Below are 21,827 nucleotides of genomic sequence, written 5' to 3' on the forward strand. Positions count from 1 at the left end.
AATTTAAAATTAAAGTGGGAATTTTTGGGGACGAAAGCATCAAAATTTGGGGACAAGAGTCAGAAAAATACTGACAACACTGAATAAGAGAGAAGTTCACAACTTGTCGTATCACAGTTTGCAAGTAAACATACTATCCACGGAGCTCTTATTGTCATAAACAAACAAGTATCACTATATCCATCAATGCACAAGCACCGCATACAGTCAAGCAGTTCTATTTATAGACCACATTGTTCGGAACACACAAGCCGTTGTGAAGAAACTTTATTTTAGGAACACAAGCCACTTAGGTCTTAGTTATTTAAATGATATCCCATTATTCTTAATTTCCAAAAATTTTAGGAAGTGTAAAATTTGTCATTTCAAAAGCGATTTATTACAAAAAAATAACGAAAGCATATGTATACTAATACTTACAATTATTAAACTACAGATATAGTGGCAAAAATATTTTCTTAATTAAAAGATGGGGAGTCCTCCAAAAAAGTCGTAGCCTACACTTAAAAAAAAGTTTACTTGTATCTAAAGATTTTTACCTACCCTTAAGAATTTTGGTATTGATTCTGAGCCAAAGATTCGGCTTCTTTAAAATAAATATATTTTTTAGTGAATTATCTGTCTTTAAATCTAGGATCTATAAAATTAAAATTAGGATACATATCTATCGAATCTTTTATTTTCCTTTTCGCGATTTTAACAAAGTTCATATACAAATAAACTTCAGTTTAAAAATCGAAATTATAATAGATACTTCAAAATAAACATTTTTTTCTTAATTAAAAAAAAAACACTTTTATCCTATATGCAGAAAAAAAAAATAATTTTTGGATTCAACTACTAAATTAATTGATCCAATTATTTTTTAATTGAAATGTCTTCAATCACAGAAATGATAGTATCAATCACCAAAGTCAATTAACAAGTTAATTGGAACCACCGTGGTGCAATGGTTAGCATGCCAGCCTTGCATACACAAGGTCGTGGGTTCGCTTCCTGCTTCGACCGAACACCAAAAAGTTTTTCAGCGGTGTATTATCCCACCTCAGTAATGCTGGTGACATTTCTGAGTGTTTCAAAGTTTCTCTAAGTGGTTTCACTGCAATATGGAAACCACTTAGAGAAGGACTCGGCTGTAAAAAGGAGGTCCCTTGTCATTGAGCTTAACCTGGAATCGGGCAGCACTCAGTGATAAGAGAGAAGTTCACCAATGTGAGCCTGATACATCGGGCTGCCACCTAACCTAACCTAACCTAAATTAATTAAAATAATTTAATTGAAAATTTTGTTAAATCAATTAAATTTTTAATTGAATATTTTTGAAATTTCAATTAAAAATTTAATTGGAAATAATTTGTTGAACATTTTTTCTGTGTGTGGAAATTTTTTTATCTTTAATCAAAAAAAAATTCAATATTTCAGTTAATTTAAAGTTTATTTCTTTAAATCAAAAATGATTTTCTTTACCTTAGCGAAACTTTACCTTCTACCTTTATATTTTACTGAAAATCCATATTCTAAACTTAAAGAAGGAAATTTTTTAAAATTTTACTTACTTAAATTTATGTCTTTTACTTACAATTTATTTTAAAGAGATTTGACTTTAGTATTGTGTAAATTTCGGGACCTAAAATTTACGTTGCATAATCTTGCATTAGATCAATAATGTTTTCAGTGTATATTTGAAGTTTTTTATCTTTAACCCAAAGATTTACCATTTCTGTTTTTTTAAAGACATACAATTTTAAACGAAAGAAGCAACTTTTAAATATTTGTCTCTAAAATTTAATGTAGTTTTTAATCAATAATGTTTTAATGTCGTTATTGTGTATTGTGTTTCCTAAAATTGAAGTTGCAAAATCTTATGGATTAGGCTACTTTTTTTCAGTTCATCGAATTTAAGTTCATGAATAGTTATGGAACTTTAGCTTCTGACATAATTATTATAATCATATACTATTGCCATAATTTATTCGGCATTCTCCTCAATTCAGAAGACATTTTAGTTATACGGTTTCTTTTTTTTTTTGGTCTTCAAATTTCATATAACACAGTGTATATAAAAACAATGTTAAAGCTCATTAAACTAATTTATCCAACTTCCTACATTCATTCATTTATGTCATACCATTAGCATATCAGGTCAATTATCTTTGCTCGTTTATCTCAATATACCAAATTCAGTGTTTTGTCAAGGATAGATATGTCACTCCATGATGAGGAAGTAAAATTCAAAAGAAAATTGTTTGAAAAGAATCCAGAAATCCAGGATGCCATTCATAATTTCCATTACCATTTCTTTTGCAAAACTTTGCTTTATTTTCACTACCCAGCTTGAAGAAGTTGTCGCTTACGCCTGCTAATGATAAGCAAACAACTTAATGAGTGGTACTGCCACACAATAGCAACATTAGCGCGGGTGTCACCACATAGACACCTCAGAAGCATCCTCTCACATCACAGATATCCACTGATGTCAGGCCAATGGGTGGAACCACTTCTTCTTCATCATCATCTTATTTGGTGAACTTGCAACAGTTGGCAGGAGTTAATATAGAGGCACTCACAGCCAGCAGACAATGGAGACAGTTTCAAGCAGCAGCATCACCAACAGCATTGGCATTGACAATGCCATCAGCATCAGCATTTGCCCATTATCATTCGAGGGTATGTAAATGTATTTGTAATGACATCTCTATATAATTAAAAGCGATCATAGGCCTCTTTCTACAAAGGCCTTTGTACATGTATAGCCTGTGGTAACGAAAAGGAAATAAATCAAATTATTGCTAATAATAGCTAACTGAATTCTATTAATTAAATTAAAATAAATAGAACAAATTGAAATTTCAAATTAAATTTATAATCAAATATATATGGCTGAAAGTTCGACAAGGCTGAATCTTAGTACACCCAAAGAAGGAATATGATCACCTCAACCATGTTTCGAGAGCAAAATGTTATTTTTGGACGGAGAACATGTAACATGTTTGCGGCAACCATGTTATTTTCTCAAAAAGCATATGTCTGACTTTGGCACCCATGTATATGTTTGCCGAGAAAACAACATTTTTGCGACAAAAATGTTCCATGGTCACCGTCCAAAAATAACATTTTGCTCTCGAAACATGGTTGAGGAGATCATATTCCTTCTCTGCGTGTAATATCCACAAGTTCCTATCATCCACAAACGAATTACGTGTGTTGTGGTATCAGTTGTCTATGGCATGCTAGGTTAGGTGGCAGCCCGATGTATCAGGCTCACTTAGACTATACAGTCCATTGTGATACCACAGTGGTGAACTTCTCTCCTATCACTGAGTGCTGACCGATTCCATGTTTAGCTCAATGACAAGGGACCTCCTTTTTATAGCCGAGTCCGAACGACGTACCACATTGCAGTGAAGCCACTTAGAGAGACTTTGAAACACTCAGAAATGGCATTACTGAGGGGGATAATCCACCGCTGAAAAACTTTTTGCTGTTTGGTCGAAACTGAGTTCGAACCCAGATGGCGTCACTAGTATTAAACGCATATTATTTTTATATAGTACCAACCTTCAAATGATTCGTGTCAAAATTTGACGTCTGTAAGTCAATTAGTTTGTGAGATAGAGCGTCTTTTGTGAAGCAAGTTTTGTTATTGTGAAAAAAATTAAAAAAAAAGGAATTTCGTGTTTTGATAAAATATTGTTTTCTGAAGGAAAAAAATTCGGTGGAAGCAAAAACTTGGCTTGATAATGAGTTTTCGGACTCTGCCCCAGGGAAATCAGCAATAATTGATTGGTATGCAAAATTCAAGCGTGGTGAAATGAGAACGGAGGACGGTGAACGCAGTGGACGCCCGAAAGAGGTGGTTACCGACGAAAACATCAAAAAAAATCCACAAAATGATTTTGAATGACCGTAAAATGAAGTTGATCGAGATAGCAGAGGCCTTAAAGATATCAAAGGAACGTGTTGGTCATATCATTCATCAATATTTGGATATGCGGAAGCTCTGTGCAAAATGGGTGCCGCGCTAGCTCACACTTGACCAAAAACAACAACGTGTTGATGATTCTGAGCGGTGTTTGCAGCTGTTAACTCGTAATACACCCGAGTTTTTCCGTCGATATGTGACAATGGATGAAATATGGCCTCATCACTACACTCCTGAGTCCAGTCGGCTGAGTGGACAGCGACCGGTGAAGGACTCAAAAGTCCGCTGGCAAAGTAATGGCCTCTGTTTTTTGGGATGCGCATGGAATAATTTTTATCGATTATCTTGAGAAGGGAAAAACCATCAACAGTGACTATTATATGGCGTTTGAAGGTCGAAATAGCGGAAAAACGGCCCCATATGAAGAAGAAAAAAGTGTTGTTCCACCAAGACAACGCACCGTGCCACAAGTCATTGAGAACGATGGCAAAAATTAATGAATTGGGCTTCGAATTGCTTCCCCACCCACCGTATTCTCCAGATCTGGCCCCCAGCGACTTTTTCGTGTTCTCAGACCTCAAAAGGATGCTCGCAGGGAAAAAATTTTGCTGCAATGAAGAGGTGATCGCCGAAACTGAGGCCTATTTTGAGGCAAAACCGCAGTAGTACTACCAAAATGGTATCAAAAAATTGGAAGGTCGTTATAATCGTTGTATCGCTCTTGAAGGGAACTATGTTGAATAATAAAAACTAATTTTGACAAAAAAAAATGTGTTTTTCTTTGTTAGACCGGGGACTTATCAGCCAATCTTATGCACTTGCACCACGGTGGATCCCTTATCATGTACCTTATTATGTACCGGGAACATCGGATTGAGTTTAGCTTCTAGGAATCTGGGCCTATATGGACCAATTTTTGTATGGTTTAGAGAGAGAGCATATATAGACGTCACGTACCAAATTTGCTGCTATGGATATGGGTCCCATGAGATTGAGCACCAAATTTAGTGATTTTGGAGCCCGTTTGTATTATGGAAATAAACCTCAAATATTTCAAACGAAAATTAACCCCGATTTCCTTTTTGAGATATGGATGACGGGGTTGGAGACTTTTTCCTACGGATGGATCGCCTTATTTGTGCTTTGGGCTCGACTTTCCTGTTTCAGTTTTTGTTGGGTTCATTTTTAAGGGCCTCATATCCATTATAAAGCGTCATACCATATATGGGACCCTGTTTCATATAAGTTTTAGGGTCTCATTTTCATGGTGCCTATTTTCATACCGTCACCTTGTATCCCAGTCAAATCTGAGAATCGTTTTACTTGTGTGGTAGTTAGATCGTATAAAATTGTCTCCTCTATGAGGAAGCAGAGATCAAACCAGGTTACCTGATATGTATGTGATTATAAACAACTCGAGGTGACCATACCGCTTTATAAACCGCTCGTCTGACAGCTAAAAAATGTATTACAGTGACACTTTATTTTATTGTTTACAAGCCTACAAAACCATTTTAATCTATTGCAGAAAACAGAAACTAAGGACGCCATTAAAATTAACCCCAAAACCTAAACGAAATAAGACCCCCAAAATTTGTATGGAAAGCAGCAACTCCAATTTTTTTATGTTTTTATGGTTTTTTCTAAAAGATTTATTACAGTGACAATTCATTTTATTGTTTACAAGCCTACAAAAACTTTTTAATCTATTGCATTCAGAAACTAAGGACGGCATGAAAATTTGCCCCAAAACCTAAACGAAATAAGACCCTAAAAAAATTGTATGGAAAGCAGCAACTCCAATTTTTTATGGTTTTTGGGAGTAACTTCATTTTATTTCTGGGCCCGTTTGCGTTATGAAAATAAACCCCAATATTTCAAATGAAAATAAACCCCGAAATATCCGTTTTGGGACTGTATTTCGTTTTCAAGTGGGGCCTATTTTCGCATTCTGAGATTTAACAATGGTGGCGAATTATACACACTTTTGTTGTTCTGATTAGCATTGTATTGAACCAGATTTAGTTCTTGCATGGTAGGCCTTTGGCGGGGTTTACGACTACCTCCTATGGACAGACTCCAAAGTGGGCTAACGCGCCTCCCAAGAGGTTCGTAGTCAGTGACATATATTTAATTTTTTTTTCTTACATCGGTTATTATTCATTTTCACACGGTCTTTTATATCAAAAGAGAGAATGAATCCTATTTTTATTTTAGGGCAATTTTCATGTTTTTTGTGGGGGTTAATTTTCATGGGGCTGTATCATGTTGCATTATGAAACAGGGCCACAAATGTGTTATATTTATTTTAATTTAATTAATGGACCCATTTTCCATAATACTGGCAATTTTGTATCACATCCAAAAAAAATAACAGGTTGGCTGATAAGTCCCCGGTCTAACAAAGAAAAACACATTTTTGTCGAAATTCGTTTTTATTATTCAACATAGTTCCCTTCAAGAGCGATACAACGATTATAACGACCTTCTAATTTTTTTATACCATTTTGTTAGTACTCCTTCGGTTTTGCCTCAAAGTAGGCCTCAGTTTCGGCGATCACCTCTTCATTGCAGCAAAATTTTTTCCCTGCGAGCATCCTTTTGAGGTCTGAGAACAAGACAAAGTCGCTGGGACCAGATCTGGAGAATACGGTGTGTGGGGAAGCAATTCGAAGCCCAATTCATGAATTTTTGCCATCGTTCTCAATAACTTGTGGCACGGTGCGTTGTCTTGGTGGGACAACACTTTTTTCTTCTTCATATGGGGCCGTTTTGCCGCGATTTCGACCTTCAAACGCTCCAATAACGCCATATAATAGTCACTGTTGATGGTTTGTTTTTCCCTTCTCAAGATAATCGATAAAAATTATTCCATGCGCATCCCAAAAAACAGAGGCCTTTACTTTGCCAGCGGACTTTTGAGTCTTTCCACGCTTCGGAGACGGTTCACCGGTCGCCGTCCACTTAGCCGACTGTCGATTGGACTCAGGAGTGTAGTGATGGAGCCATGTTTCATCCATTGTCACATATCGACGGAAAAACTCGGGTGTATTACGAGTTAACAGCTGCAAACACCGCTCAGAATCATCAACACGTTGTTGTTTTTCGTCAAATGTGAGCTCGCGCGGCACCCATTTTGCACAGAGCTTCCGCATCCAAATATTGATGAATGATATGACCAACACGTTCCTTTGATATCTTTAAGGCCTCTGCTATCTCGATCAACTTCATTTTACGGTCATTCAAAATCATTTTGTGGATTTTTTTGATATTTTCGTCGGTAACCACCTCTTTCGGGCGTCCACTGCGTTCACCGTCCTCCGTGCTAATTTCACCACGCTTGAATTTTGCATACCAATCAATTATTGTTGATTTCCCTGGGGCAGAGTCCGGAAACTCATTATCAAGCCAAGTTTTTGCTTACACCGTATTTTTTCCCTTCAGAAAACAGTATTTTATTAAAACACGAAATTCCTTTTTTTCCATTTTTTTCACAATAACAAAAGTTGCTTCACAAAAGACGCTCTATCTCACAAACTAATTGACTTACATACGTCAAATTTTGACATGAATCATTTGAAGGTTGGTACTATATAAAAATAATATGCATTTAATACTAGCGAAGCCATATATGTGTCAGACCGGGGACTTATCAGCCAACCTGTTAAATCACATCCAATAAAAAACGGTGATAACATCAGAATTGTTCCGAAATGTGTAGGCCAGACATAATCGAAATCTATACCATCAGTGCAAAGATTTAACCGATGCACAAAAAAGTACGATTGGCAGCATCCAAGGAGTAGATCCGTTTAGATTTCTTCGATGAGAATCCATCCCAAATAGAGCTGAAAATCTACACCTTCCATTGACCACCAGAGCTCATGTGCCGCCGATGGTAGTGGTGTGGTCCTCCGTAATAACCGGTGTTCACTCTCCGCTCGTATTCATCGAGCGTGGGATCAAAATAAATGCTGAATATTTCCGAGAAAATGTCCTAAAGACCATACTGAAGCTCTGGACGGACAAATATTTTCGGACATTCCAACAAAATTACGCGTTAACCAATAATGGCTTAAAATGGAGACTTCTTGCTTCATTTCTACCTCACTTATTCCAATCCTACGAATCCCAATCTGTTAGACTTTTGCGCCTATTTTATTTAAGAGAGTAAGGCGGGCGCTAGAAAATACCAAAGTATCGATCATCACAGACGGCGCCTCGTTGGGAGTGGCCCAATATTCCGCAGAGCCACTATCGCGGCAAAGGAAGGTAATTCGAACAAATCTAAACTGCTTATAAAATTTGATGTTATTTCCGACACTTATTGCGGTTGGCCATTAAAATTTAAAAAAATATATATCGTTTTACTTTGTTGCATTATGAATCTGACACCTTGTATGTAGGCCTTATTCAGAGTATATGAGGCCTTAAAGTAAATGTCAACTGCCTATTCATTACTGAGTGTTATATGTTTAAGCCTCCTCTATACGTGCTTACTTTTTTAATTCATTTAAGCATTAAGTTAATGTTGTTATTCAAGTGTAAGGGAGTATTAAAACTTGAAATCATAAGAAAAATACCATCAGTGAAATGTCTGTGAGTAGAGAATATAAAGTGTGAGGTTTTGAGACAATCTCAATATTAGGACATTTCTACATGGAGTTAGTATATAAACATTTACATTATTATTATTGTTATAATTTTCATATCGCACTTGTTTTGGAAACACATTTAATTTATTACTTTAGTTTATTAAAAACTTTGGCCACCAGTGGTTCTTTGTATTAGAGAAAGTTTCAATAATTTGAATTACAAAAACTAAATTGTAAGTGGGGGGAGATTTTTTTAGTATTTAGTTTCAAAACATATTGAGGATTTTCATAAAATTATAATTTTTGTTTTGGTTAGAAGAACTACATAGTTCTTACACTTGATGCAAAATAAATATTGGGGTTTTTACGAATATAATTTCTTCGATGATAACATTTCAAATAGAAACTAAGACATTATCTTCCAATCATCTTGGAAGAACTTATTGGTTTCTTCGTACATAAATGAATATCTCCAGGTTTTCTTCAAACGAAATTTCATTAAATGTGCTTGGAAGTATATGTCACTTGTGTGCTGATTACCATAGCGATACTTTTATGTTGATGAGTATATGACCAAAATTTGTTCAAATTTTTGTCAAAATTTTATTTCTAATGAAAATTTGGCAAAATATTATTTCTTTTTTATCAAAATTTTATTTCTACAGAAAATTTTGAAAAAAATGTCAATAGACATAAAAACCTTTATTGTTAGTACCTCCCCCACTTAATATCATAATTTTATTTCTATAGAAAATTTTGTGAAAATTTTATTTCTATACAAAATTTTATCTAAAAATTTGTTGTTTTGATCTCAGCATAAAACCATTGCATTGACTTAACTAAAATAGTAACTTAACCAACAGAGGAAAAGAGTCCATGCAATGGTTTTAAGCTGAGATGAAAACAACAAATAGGATTGAAGAATAAACCAACAATAAAAACAAAACGAATTTTTCAAAATCTTATTTTTATTTTATGGACATAAATTATTTTCAAAATTTTATCTCCTTAGAAAATTTTTTCAAATATGCATTTCTATAAATAGTTGTGTCTAATTTTATTTTTATAGAAAATGTGTTCCAATTTTATTTCTATACAAAATTTTGTCCAAATTTGAACTCTATAGAAAATTTTGTCCAAATTTTATTTCTATAGAAAATCTTTCAAATGTTTTTTGTATAGAAAAATGTGTTCCAATTTTATTTCTATAGAAAATTTTGTAAAAATGTTATTTTTATACAAATTTCTGTCAAAATTTTATTTCTATAATTTTTCTATATTTTCTCAAAAATTTTATTTCAATAGAAAATTTTGTCAAAATTTTATTTCTGTAGAAAATTTTGTCAAATTTTATTTGTATAGAAAATTTTGTCAAATTTTATTTGTATAGAAAATTTTGTCAAAATGTTATGTCTATAGAAAATTTTATTTCTACAGAAAATATTGTCAACATTTTATTTCTATAGAAAATTTTGTCCAAATTTTATTTCTATAGAAAATGTTGTAAAAATTTTATTTCCATAGAAAATATTGTCAACATTTTATTTCTATAGGAAATTTTATCAATATTTTATTTTTATAGAAAATTTTTTTAAAATTTTATTTCTATAGAAATTTTTTTCAAAATTTTATATCTATAGAAAATTTTGTCAAAATTTTATTTCTAGAAAATTTTGTCCAAATTTTATTTCTAGAAAATTTTGTCCAAATTTTATGTCTGTAGAAAATTTGGTAAAAATTTAATTTCTTTCGAAAATGTTGATAAAATCTTATTTCTATAAAAAATGTTGTCAAAATTTTATTTCTATGAAAATTTTGTCAAAATTTTATTTCTATAGAGCATTTTGCCAAAATTTTATTTGTATAGAAAATTTTATCGAAATTTATCAAAATTTATACTAAACACAGTGGCTCAGGCGAGGAAATATTTGAAAGACAACAAAGATATTTTAATACTAAGTGCGGATAAAGGTGGAAAAACTGTTGCTATGAACAGCAATGAATACAACTCAAAAATGCGTGCGATAATACATGACATGTGTAGTTACAAACGGTTAAAGATAGATCCAACATCGAAATTTCAAACAAAGAATAATAAATTAGTGGAAAAATTATATAAAGAAAACCTAATCAGCATAGAGGAAAAGAATAAATTGACGAGTAGAACTGCTATAGCCCCAAGAATTTATGGACTTCCGAAGGTACACAAAGAAGGAACACCACTGAGACCAATTTGTTCGTCGATTAATTCACCATCGTACAAGATGTGTAGATACATAACTACTATCTTAAAGAACGTCACCAAAGATTCAAAATACAACGTAAAAGACGCGATTGACTTTAAATCGAAAATTAAGAATGTAAAATTAGAGGACGACGAAATCCTGATATCGTTTGATGTTGTGTCACTATTTCCCAGTATACCAGTAAACCTAGCCATTGCAACAATTGAGAAGAAATGGGACTTAATCAAAAATTATACCAAAATACCTCGAGATATTTTTAAGGAACTAGCACTATTTTGCATAAAAGACAGTAGGTACTTTAAATATGAAGATAAGCCTTATGAACAATTAAAAGGAATGCCAATGGGATCTCCAGCATCTCCAATAATTGCTGACATCATCATGGAAGAACTATTAGACAATTCCTTAAGCAACATACCGAAACCTCGAATTATTACAAAATATGTTGACGACATATTTGCCATAATAAAGAAAATAGACGTAGAAAGGACTCTTCACGCATTAAACTCATTCCACAGCCAAATCCAATTTACAATGGAATTAGAAAAAGACAACAAATTGTCATATTTGGACTGCAACATATTGAGAGATGGTAACGATTTGAGGCTGAATTGGTATCAAAAACCAACTGCAACTGGAAGACTTATAAATTATAATTCAAAACACAATAAACGTATAATACATATGACAGCAATTAATTTTATAGATCGGGTTCTAAGGATAAGTGATGCAGAATTTCACAAGGAGAATGAAATAAAAATAAAACAAATATTGACCGCAAACGAGTTTCCAAATAGAATAATATACAGACTGATTAATCGCGTTAAAAATAAAACAACTGAAAAGCTGGAACATAAAAAAGATAAGTCCTATAAGCCCATGACTTACATCGAGGGTTTCTCAGAACGTTTTTTAAAATCGGACATATATAACAAGGACAAAATTCAAATTGCATCACGGACGTCAAGAACAGTAAAAGAATTATTCAGCAATACAAAGTCAAAAATAAAGAGTGAGGACAAGAGTGATATAGTATACAAAATTAAATGTAATGGAGACAAGTCCAACATATGTCCAATGGCATATGTTGGCACTACAATGACTAAACTTAAGACAAGACTTTCGTCGCATAAATCAGACCATAAAGCTACAGACAAGTCGGTAGAACAAAAAACAGCACTGGCAGCTCACTGTACAACAACAGGACACAAGCCTAACTTTACAGACGTCGAGATACTTGCTCAAGAGAATAATCATAGACGAAGATACACTCTTGAGATGCTCAATATAATAGATCTCTCTCCTGACAAAAGAATGAATTTCAAAAAAGACACGGAAGAATGCGCCAGAATGTATCGACATATTATAAACAAGCATCGACACAAACGAAGTTTAGTGTACGGTGAATTGCGAAACAAACAGCAGCACAATAACTCAAGTTAGTTATTTTTCGATAAAATATATTTTCAATAACAATTGTGATTTTTGTGAACATTAAATGTAATTTAATTTTTGTATTTTATGTAGATACAAAATCCCAGAAGATGGTTAGTGGCACTAACCGAAATATTGGAAATAAATATTAAAACAAATCAATAATCGATTGTTTCTATGACCTCAAGCCGAACAAAATTAATAATCAGAATAATCATAAAATAGGTCAACAACACACAAAAATACGTAAAATTTGATTTCTATAGAAAATTTTGTCAAAATTACTGATAGTTGTTTCTGCATTGTTTGTGTTATAAAAGAGAATGTGGTGATAGATAAATAAATTATGTGGAATTGAAAGAGATATAAGGAAGATAAAATTACCCGGCAAATTAAAAAGAAGTTGAGTTAGTATTTATTAAACAATTTTTATATCCTTCAAAAGTCATCAACGTTTATCACAAAAATAATATTCCATACTTCCCAACAAACATTTTACCGCGAAAAGAAATTTCCACACGATTTTCGTTGGTCTAAAATTACACTTCGGAGGAATATTTTGTTATACCTATAGAATTTGTCTAACATTAAAACAACTTGAATACCGCTTAGAGAATTTGTGCATATTGGTAAGTGTTTAATTAATTTTTCACATTAAATATAGCCGATATAAATAATTTGAGATATATAGAAATTATTATTCTGCTGGTTTCTCCTCCGCACCTTCCTTTGCGGCACTATCACTATCTGATTTTTTCTTACCAAAATCAAATGTACAATCGAAAGGGAACCAATAAGAGGAACATCTGGCTCCATAACCACCAAAGGTAAAAGACATCGGCGATTTTTCTTCAGCTTCGGCCATCTGCAATAAATTTAATAATGACGTCTTATATATACATCAGAGCAAAAAAAAATGAAATATGTAAGTCCACATACCCAGCAGAAAGCAATCATCAAGAGCAAAAGGAAAAACTTCATAATTCTTACAAATTCTCACAATGTACTGATAGTTTTACAATGTCGTAATTTGATGACTATAACAAAGTGTTTACTTTACTGAGTTTAAATACCATAGAGAAAACAGTGTAGTAATTTAACTTGATCACGTTTTACATAAGATTTTACATCTTTTGAAATTATTTGGAATAATTTAATTTAAAATCCAACTGCGTAATTTGTTAGTTACAGTAACTGTTTTCTTGTAAGATAAAGATAATTGAAATTTATGGTAAAGGCTAATACCCATTGCAACCTTTATAAATGGAACTCAAACATTTTGGCAGATTCTGCAGACGAGCCCATCTTTAAGGTGGGCTTTATATGTCAATTTGTTGGTACTGACCGATGTATCCCTTTATCCTCGTGAGACCTTTAGTTAGGTCTCAATTTTCGTCAGTTTTAGAACAGGAAATACGTATTAGATCCATAAAAAATGTGTTGATTTTTCTGGGGGAAATCAAGTAGTTTTCTCCTTGATAAACAGAACGCGATGCCATATTCAAAATGTGAAGCCCATATGTATGCAAATCAACCATGAAAATTGATCCACTTTTAAGCGGTTTGTAAATAAACCGCCTAAAAGTATGTCATTAGATAGATTACGGACTGTTCAAGATGAACAAGATTAAATTTTAAGAATTTTCGTATTTTTGAAAAACTCACCTAGTGTAAACATGGGAAAAGTCGATTTCGTACGTTTGGAATTATTGATTTTGACCTTGACCACGTGATTTTTCGTGATGATTTCTCAGCATAAGAAAATCATCATTTCTTGAATTCTCTATGGACTTTTCGATTTTATCATTCACACAAAAAAATTTTTTTTCTGATTCAATCACGAAATTAATTGATCCAATTAATTTTTTAATTGAAATGTCTTCAATCACGAAAATGATAGTATCAATCACAGTTTTAATTGGGCATAGAAAAAATTCTTGATTAAAAAATTAATTGATTTCATTACCAAATTTCAATTAATTTTTTAATTGATTCAATTAAAAATTTAATTGATTCAATTAAAAATTTAATTGATATTGATTGCAAAACTCAATTAATTTAGTATTTAAAAAATGTAACTATTTTCAATTACATTCTGAATTGGCTTAGAAATTTTATTTGGATTAACAATTGATTGTTTGAAAAAAAAAATTTAATTAAAAATTAAAAAAAATGTTCATCACTTTTTTAATTAACTTAGTCTTCCGAATTTGATTAAAAGTTAATTGTATCAATTAACTTTTTAATTAAAAATTTTAAAATTTTCAATCATTGGCTTAATTAACTTAATGTTTCTATCTTGATTAAAAAGTCAATTGTACCAATTAATTTATTAATTGAACAAAATTTCAACTTCAATTAACTTTTTAATTGGAAATATTTTGGTGATATTTTTTTTCTGTGTTAAAAGTCGATAAGTGGATTTCGACCGGCATTAAAAGTTGTTTACTTACTCGACTTTTTAATTATCCATATTCAAATTACAATTATAATTATAATACAGGATAGGGTTTTTAGGGCGTCCCAAATAAAGATAAAAGTTTGCAAAAATTTTCTACAGAGATAAAGTTTTTCAAACATTTTCTAAGGAGATAAAATTTTGCTAAAATTTTCTATCGAGATAAAATTTTGGGAAAACTGTCTATAATAAGCAGTGTGGACAGGTTAGGGCCCCCCCCAAACTTATGGGTTTTTTTCACGTTTAGGCAGATTTTTAGGTGTAACATTTATTTGGGGGTAAAAAAATATCGTAGACCTTATAAAGTGGAGAAAATCTCAAAAAAAAAATCGGAACAATTCTGGCATGAATTATGAGAAAAAGATGCCTGAAGTCAACAAGAAGATCCTAAATACAAGCAAGTATGCAAAGCATTATTTTCGTTATCTTTTTTAAACGCTTCTGATGAAAGGGCATTTTTAATATTTGACACAATTAAAAACAATCGTATTTTAACTTAGCATATTGTATTATAACATCTAAAGAAAAAAAAAATTCCTCAGGGACGAAATTTAAAACAAACGAAATTCTTTTTTGTTATAAAGAATTTTCTTAAAGAGAACATATTATTTTTTATTTACTTCAAAAGAAAATTTTTTAGCATCAAACGAAAACTTAGTGTGTCTGAAATTTCGTTTCTCAGAAAAGAAAACCTTTCTTTCAGTATATATATTTGTGTTAAATTTAATTTTTAAATTGTATCACTACAGGATTTTTTTCCGAAATTTGGGACCCCTTTTTGTACTTTTTACATTCTCATTTTTTTTTTTTTTTGGTTTTTGAAAAAGCCTAGACCAATTTAGGGGGTTTTCCTTAAGAATTGGGGGGAAGAATCAAAACTCACCTGGCAACACTGATAATAAGATAAAAATTTTATATCTATAGGATATAGATATACAATTTTGCACAAATTTTCTATAGAGATAACATTTTGCAAAATTTTTCTATACACGCAAAAAAATAATTCTTTCCTCCCAAACGAAATTTTAGACAAACAAAGTTCGTTTCTCATTTGCTTTTCGCTGTAAGGAAGTGTATTTGGAAGAAAAGTATATATTTTTGTGATAAACGTTTATTCTTTCCCAGGATGTAAAAACAATTTTATAAAAACAAACTCAAAAAACCCAAAAAAAAACATTGTGTTCTTGCTAATTGCATTTTCCCTCACATCTTTCTCACATCCACGAGGTTTTTTAGTTCTTAACACCTTTTCCTGTAATACCAACTATGTAGAAGAAATTATAAGATTTTATACATTTTTAAAATTTTTTACCATTCGCCTGGACGGAGAATCGAACCGCGGACCATGCACTTTGTAAGCCAACACTCTAACCACTGAGCTATGTACCTGTTATGGTCATCAATAGATAATTATCCATATAAGTTATATTTATATAGCATAGCTTGCGGCGCCCACGAACCGAATAAACAAAGTTTATTTAACAGAAAAAAACATTTAGTTTGGCACCGTGGAGCAGTGGTTGCTACGTCCGACTTGCATGCCAAGGGTCGTGGGTTCGATCCCTGCTTCGACCAACGTTTTTTTTTTTTACATATATTCCAGATACACTGAAAAAAATATCGTCGTGAGGCCAAAGATTTCATGTCCTTAAAATACGAATGCAAATTTTGCTTAGCATAAAAGACGCATTTCTCTAATATAAAAGTTTTTTCTAACATCTATTGTTATTTTTGGGCTTTTAAGGTCAGGTATTTTAATGCGAATAAAAGATTAATTTATTCCATTTTTGTCATCCAACGTTTCGCTGGGCGATTCCAGCTTCTTTAGGGATGGTATTTTTATTGAATCTGGCAATTTTATAATATAACAATTATTATTTTTAATTTTACATTATTATATCAACTGGTTAGTAAAAGGAAATACACTTACATTTAATCTTTCGTCAGGTTATTTTCTATTGCACTTATAAAGTTTTCTTATTCGCTAACATATGATATGAGACAAACACAAAACTTTATATAATTGCTGAAAATAATCAGATTTAAAACTAAATATCACAGAGCTTTCCTATTATCTAGATCACAGTTGAATATCGACTAAACTAAAGCTATTGTATAAATTGCGTTTGTATTATCTTTATCTTCTTTCCTATTTATTGCACTATGTATTTGTTGTTGGATGCGTAAAGATTCCAATGTAAATCTTTTATTTACATTTTTCTCCCTATCTAATACTCTCACATTTGTCGTGTCAGCTGTGTGTCCCAACTCAACGCAGTGTTGCGATAGTGCTGTTGTTTTCTTATTTTTCTTTATGTCGTTTTCATGTTCGTTCATTCTCGTCCCTAAGCTACGCTTTGTGGTTCCAATATATCGTCTTTCACAAGGTTCGTCTTCTTTTCCTTTGCATGTTATTTCGTATACGACATTACTCAGCTCTCTTTTTTCTATTTTGGTTTTTGTTTGTGTAAATAACGTTGCTATGGTTCTGTTTGGTTTATAAGCAAGCTTAACGTCTCGGTTGTTTATTATCTGTTGTAGATGATTGTTGTTGGTGAGTTTTGGAACATATGGAACACTGATGAATTTTGAGTTGCCAGATGAGTCGTTTATTTTCTTTTTTGGGGAATAGTGTTTTGCCTTTTCAATTAAATTGTTTATTAAATGTTGAGGGTAGCCATTATTTTTCAGGATATTTTTGATTTTGTTTATGTTTTTTGTGATAAATTTTTGATGGCTTATGGATAACACTTTTGTTATTAAATTGTTTATTGTGTTAATTTTTTGACTCATTGGTTGATTTGAATGATAGTTAATTAAGCGACCTGAAGCAATAGTTTTTGTATACCAGTCCGTGATAATTTTTCCATTTTCTCGTTGTATCCTAATATCTAAATATGGTATTGATCCATTTTCTTCCCTTTCTATTGTGAATTTTAGTTTATTGTGGTAGCTGTTGAATTTTTCTAATATTCTGTCTTCATCTTTTCTTTTTATTATTGCAAAAAGGTCGTCTACGTATTTTGTTATCAATTTAATTTCTATCCCGTCGTTTTTAAGATCGTTAAGCGTAGATTCCAGGAGCGTATCAAGTACGATATCGGCGATAGTTGGGGATAAAGGATTCCCCATTGGCATTCCATATGTTTTTTCTTTGTCCAAAAGTCTATAAACTTTACAATGAAGTCGTATTGTCCTTATAATTAAGTAATTTGACTTAAAAATGGGTATCGTAACATGAAAGAACATTTTTTGGGTTTAAGGTCAAATTGACTTTAAAAATTCAGAAAAATTCTTTAAAATTAATTAAATTGTCTTTAAATTTGTTGTCTTTTTGCATCTTGACTACAAAGCAAAAAATCGTTCGAAATTAGGACATGTTTTTCAACACGTTATTTTACAGACGTTTTTTACTTGAAACGTAGCATAATTTCTAGTGGAAGTCGAGTCTGAATTTGGAAAATAAAGTTGTCGTTAACTCGTTTTTAAAGGACTTTGATGGCATATAAAGAAAAAAAGCTGAAAAAACGAAAAATTAAAATTTGCTTCCTAAAAGCAAGAACACAAAACCTAAATTTAAAAGAGAATTGTGTCTTAAAAGCATCCTTAATTGTATTCTCCGCTTCTTTGGCTCGTTATCAATACCAAAATATTTAAAGTAAAGACAAAAGCTTTGGAACCGGGCATGCTTTTTTTCAGTGTATGTTCGGAAGATTCCGAAAAAATGTTCAACATTACATTGTAGTGTATTAAATTTTTAACTGTAAAATGTGTCTTATTAAAGACCTAAAGTCTGAACAGTGTTTGATATAAACGAAATGGACTGTGTTGTTGTTTCAAAAATAACTTTTTTTATTGAAAAAATAAACATTTTGTAACAAACGATTTTTTTTTGGTGATAAAAGTTTAAAATTTTGGGAGCAATTCAAAAAACTCTAACAAAAGAAAAACGTTTTCGGTACACGTTTTCCAAACGTTTTTTTTTTTTCTTTGCGTGTAGAGATGAAATTTTGACAAAACTTTCTATAGAAAGTTTTTGCAAAAAATTTCCATAGAGATAAAAGTTTGCCAAAATTTCTACAACATTTTCTATCCAGATAAAATTTTTCGGAAATTATCCATAAAGATAAAAAATTGCAAAAAAAATCTATAATTAGGTTGGCTGATAAGTCCCCGGTCTAACAAAGAAAAACACATTTTTTGGTCAAAATTCGTTTTTATTATTCAACATAGTTCCCTTCAAGAGCGATACATTGATTATAGCGATCTTCCAATTTTTTGATACCATTTTGGTAGTACTCCTTCGGTTTTGCCTCAAAATAGGCCTCAGTTTCGGCGATCACCTCTTCATTGCAGCCAAATTTTTTTCCTGCGAGCATCCTTTTGAGGTCTGAGAACAAGACAAAGTCGCTGGGGGCCAGATCTGGTGAATATGGTGGGTGGGGAAGCAATTCGAAGCCCAATTCATGAATTTTTGCCATCGTTCTCAATGACTTGTGGCACGGTGCGTTGTCTTGGTGGAACAACACTTTTTTCTTCTTCATATGGGGCCGTTTTGCCGCGATTTCGACTTTCAAACGCTCCAATAACGCGATATAATAGCCACTGTTGATGGTTTTTCCCTTCTCAAGATAATCTATAAAAATTATTCCATGCGCATCCCAAAAAACAGAGGCCATTACATTGCCAGCGGACTTTTGAGTCTTTCCACGCTTCGGAGACGGTTCACCGGTCGCTGTCCACTTAGCCGACTGTCGATTGGAGTGTAGTGATGGAGCCATGTTTCATCCATTGCACCCATTCCATTTCATCCATTTGCACAGAGCTTCCGCATATTCAAATATTGATGAATGCTATGACCAACACGTTCCTGTGGTATCTTTAAGGCATCTGCTATCTCGATCAACTTCATTTTACGGTAAAAAATTTATAGATATATTTGACAACTTGTTCTCTGTATAAGTAAATTTTGAAATATTATTTTGGTAAAATTTTCAACACAAAAAAAAATGTAAAATTTTCTACTGAAACAAAATTTTGTTAATATTATCTATAGAGATAAAATTTTCCAAAAAAAATCTGTAAAGATTAAATTTTGCAAAGATTTTTTGTAGAGATAAACTTTTGCCAAAATTTTCTACTGAAATAAAATTTTGCGATAATTTTCTGTAGAAATAAAATTTTGCAAAAATTTCGTTAGAGATAAAATTTCCCCAAAAAAAAAATAAATTTTTTCTATAATTTTTTATGAATTATTGTTATAAAATTTTGTAAAAATTCTATAGAGATAAAGTTTTGCACAAATTTTCTATAGAGATACAATTTCTATAGAGGTAAAATTTTCCAAACATTTTCTATAGAGATAAAATTTTACAAAATTTTCTATAAAGATAAAATTCTTCCAAACTTTTCTACACAGATAAAATTTTTCGAATATTGTCTATAAAGATAAGGATAAATTTTGCGAAAGTCTATAAAGATAAAAATTGCAAAAACAATCTGTGGATATAAACCAAATTATTCGATTGAAATAAAATTTGGCAGAAATCGTCTAAAGAAAAAATTTTGCAAAAATTTGTAGATATATTTGACAACTTGTTCTCTGTATAAGTAAATTTTGAAATATTATTTTGGTAAAATTTTCAACACAAAAAAAAAATTGTAAAATTTTCTACTGAAACAAAATTTTGTTAAAATTCTCTATAGAGATAAAATTTTCAAAAAAAAAAAACTATGTAGATTAAATTTTGCAAAGATTTTTGTAGAGATAAACTTTTGCCAAAATTTCCTACTGAAATAAAATTTTGCGATAATTTTCTTTAGAAATAAAATTTTGCAAAAATTTCGTTAGAGATAAAATTTCCCAAAAATTATCTATATAAAACTAAATTTGCTAATATTTTTAACTAAAATAAATTTGTTCTATATTTTTTTATCAATTATTATTATAAAATTTTGTAAAAATGTTCTATAAGGGGTAACATCTGTTGTACAGATAAAATTTTACAAAAATTTCTAAAATTTTGCAAAAAATTTCTACAGAGATTAAAATTTACAAAAAATTTCTAAAGAGATAAAATATTTCTGAAAAAAAAATTGCAAATTTTATGCAGAGATAAAATTTTGCTAACATTTTCTGGTGAAATTAATTTTGGTAAATTTTTCTGCTGAAATAAAATTTTAGAAAAGTTGGTAAAATATTCTAATGAAATAAAGTTTATGTAAAAATTTCTATTGAAATAAATTGTGGTAAACTTTTCTTCTATAGAGATAAAATCTGGAAGAAAAAATCTATAGAAATTAAATTTTACAAAAACTTTCTAAAGATATAAAATTTTCCAAAAAATATTTCTGAAAAAATGCATTTTTTTTTGTAGAGATAAAATTTTGCTAAATTTGTAGAGATAAAATTTTTTGTAGATATAAAATTTTGCTAACATTTTCTAGTGAAATAATTTTGGTAAATTTTTCTGCTGAAATTTTTGTAAAATTTTCTATTAAAATAAATTTTAATAAAATTTTCTTCTGAAATAAAATTTATCAAAATTTTTCTGTGAAATAAAACTTTACTAAAATTTTCCGTAGAATTGTAAGGATTATAAGCGTCCATAAGACTGGATGGAGTTAAGAATTTTATGACTTACGATTTCTTCCAAATCGTTTATTAAAATCGTTCTATTCTTCAAGGTTATAATGAAAGTCAAAGACAAGATTTTTGAGAAATTATGAATAATGGCATGGTCTATAATTCCCCTCAAAAATTCATCTCTGCACTTTACAAAAGATCTACTGAAACCATTTCATTGTTAAAAATCTAACAATGATGATTGCTGGATGGTAAACTTTTTGAATATTTCATAAAATTATTGCATTATCTTGTCTACCGCTGATGCGGAAGTTCTACAACGCTACTGCTGCTAATGACAACAATTTAATTTGGAAATTCATACACCATTGTCTTAGCGTTATTATATTCCAGAAATACGCAGACAAGGAAGATAGACATGATACCTCCTACTCCAAATGTTTCGCTTGCCCAAAAACCCGTAAAGAAAACACAACCATGAACATTCTGGGAATAAAACATTCCCTATTAATATTCGTTTTAATGAAAATCTACAACTGCAAAAATTAACTCAAACTATGAAGCGAACGGAAATCTCCATGAAGCG

At 31.3% G+C, this 21,827-nt stretch overlaps 1 protein-coding gene across 1 annotated transcript; it reads left to right on the forward strand.

The window, feature by feature from the left end:
- The first annotated feature begins 2,484 nt into the window (after positions 1 to 2,484).
- On the forward strand, positions 2,485 to 12,054 carry LOC142240102 (uncharacterized). Its single transcript, XM_075311818.1, has 4 exons — positions 2,485 to 2,667; positions 8,090 to 8,194; positions 10,434 to 11,924; positions 11,968 to 12,054. The coding sequence occupies exons 1-4, from the start codon at positions 2,485 to 2,487 to the stop codon at positions 12,052 to 12,054; spliced, it is 1,866 nt and encodes a 621-aa protein (XP_075167933.1).
- The last annotated feature ends 9,773 nt before the right edge of the window (positions 12,055 to 21,827 follow it).

Source organism: Haematobia irritans, chromosome 5, assembly GCF_050003625.1.
Source record: "Haematobia irritans isolate KBUSLIRL chromosome 5, ASM5000362v1, whole genome shotgun sequence".
NCBI classification, from domain to species: domain Eukaryota; kingdom Metazoa; phylum Arthropoda; class Insecta; order Diptera; family Muscidae; genus Haematobia; species Haematobia irritans.

Coding starts and splice junctions, on each gene's coding strand:
- LOC142240102 (XM_075311818.1), top strand. CDS start 2,485: ATGGGTGGAACCACTTCTTCTTCATCATCATCTTATTTGGTGAACTTG. Junction 2,668..8,089: donor TTGCCCATTATCATTCGAGG/GTATGTAAATGT, acceptor ATTTTATTTAAG/AGAGTAAGGCGGGCGCTAGA. Junction 8,195..10,433: donor CACTATCGCGGCAAAGGAAG/GTAATTCGAACA, acceptor ACAGTGGCTCAG/GCGAGGAAATATTTGAAAGA.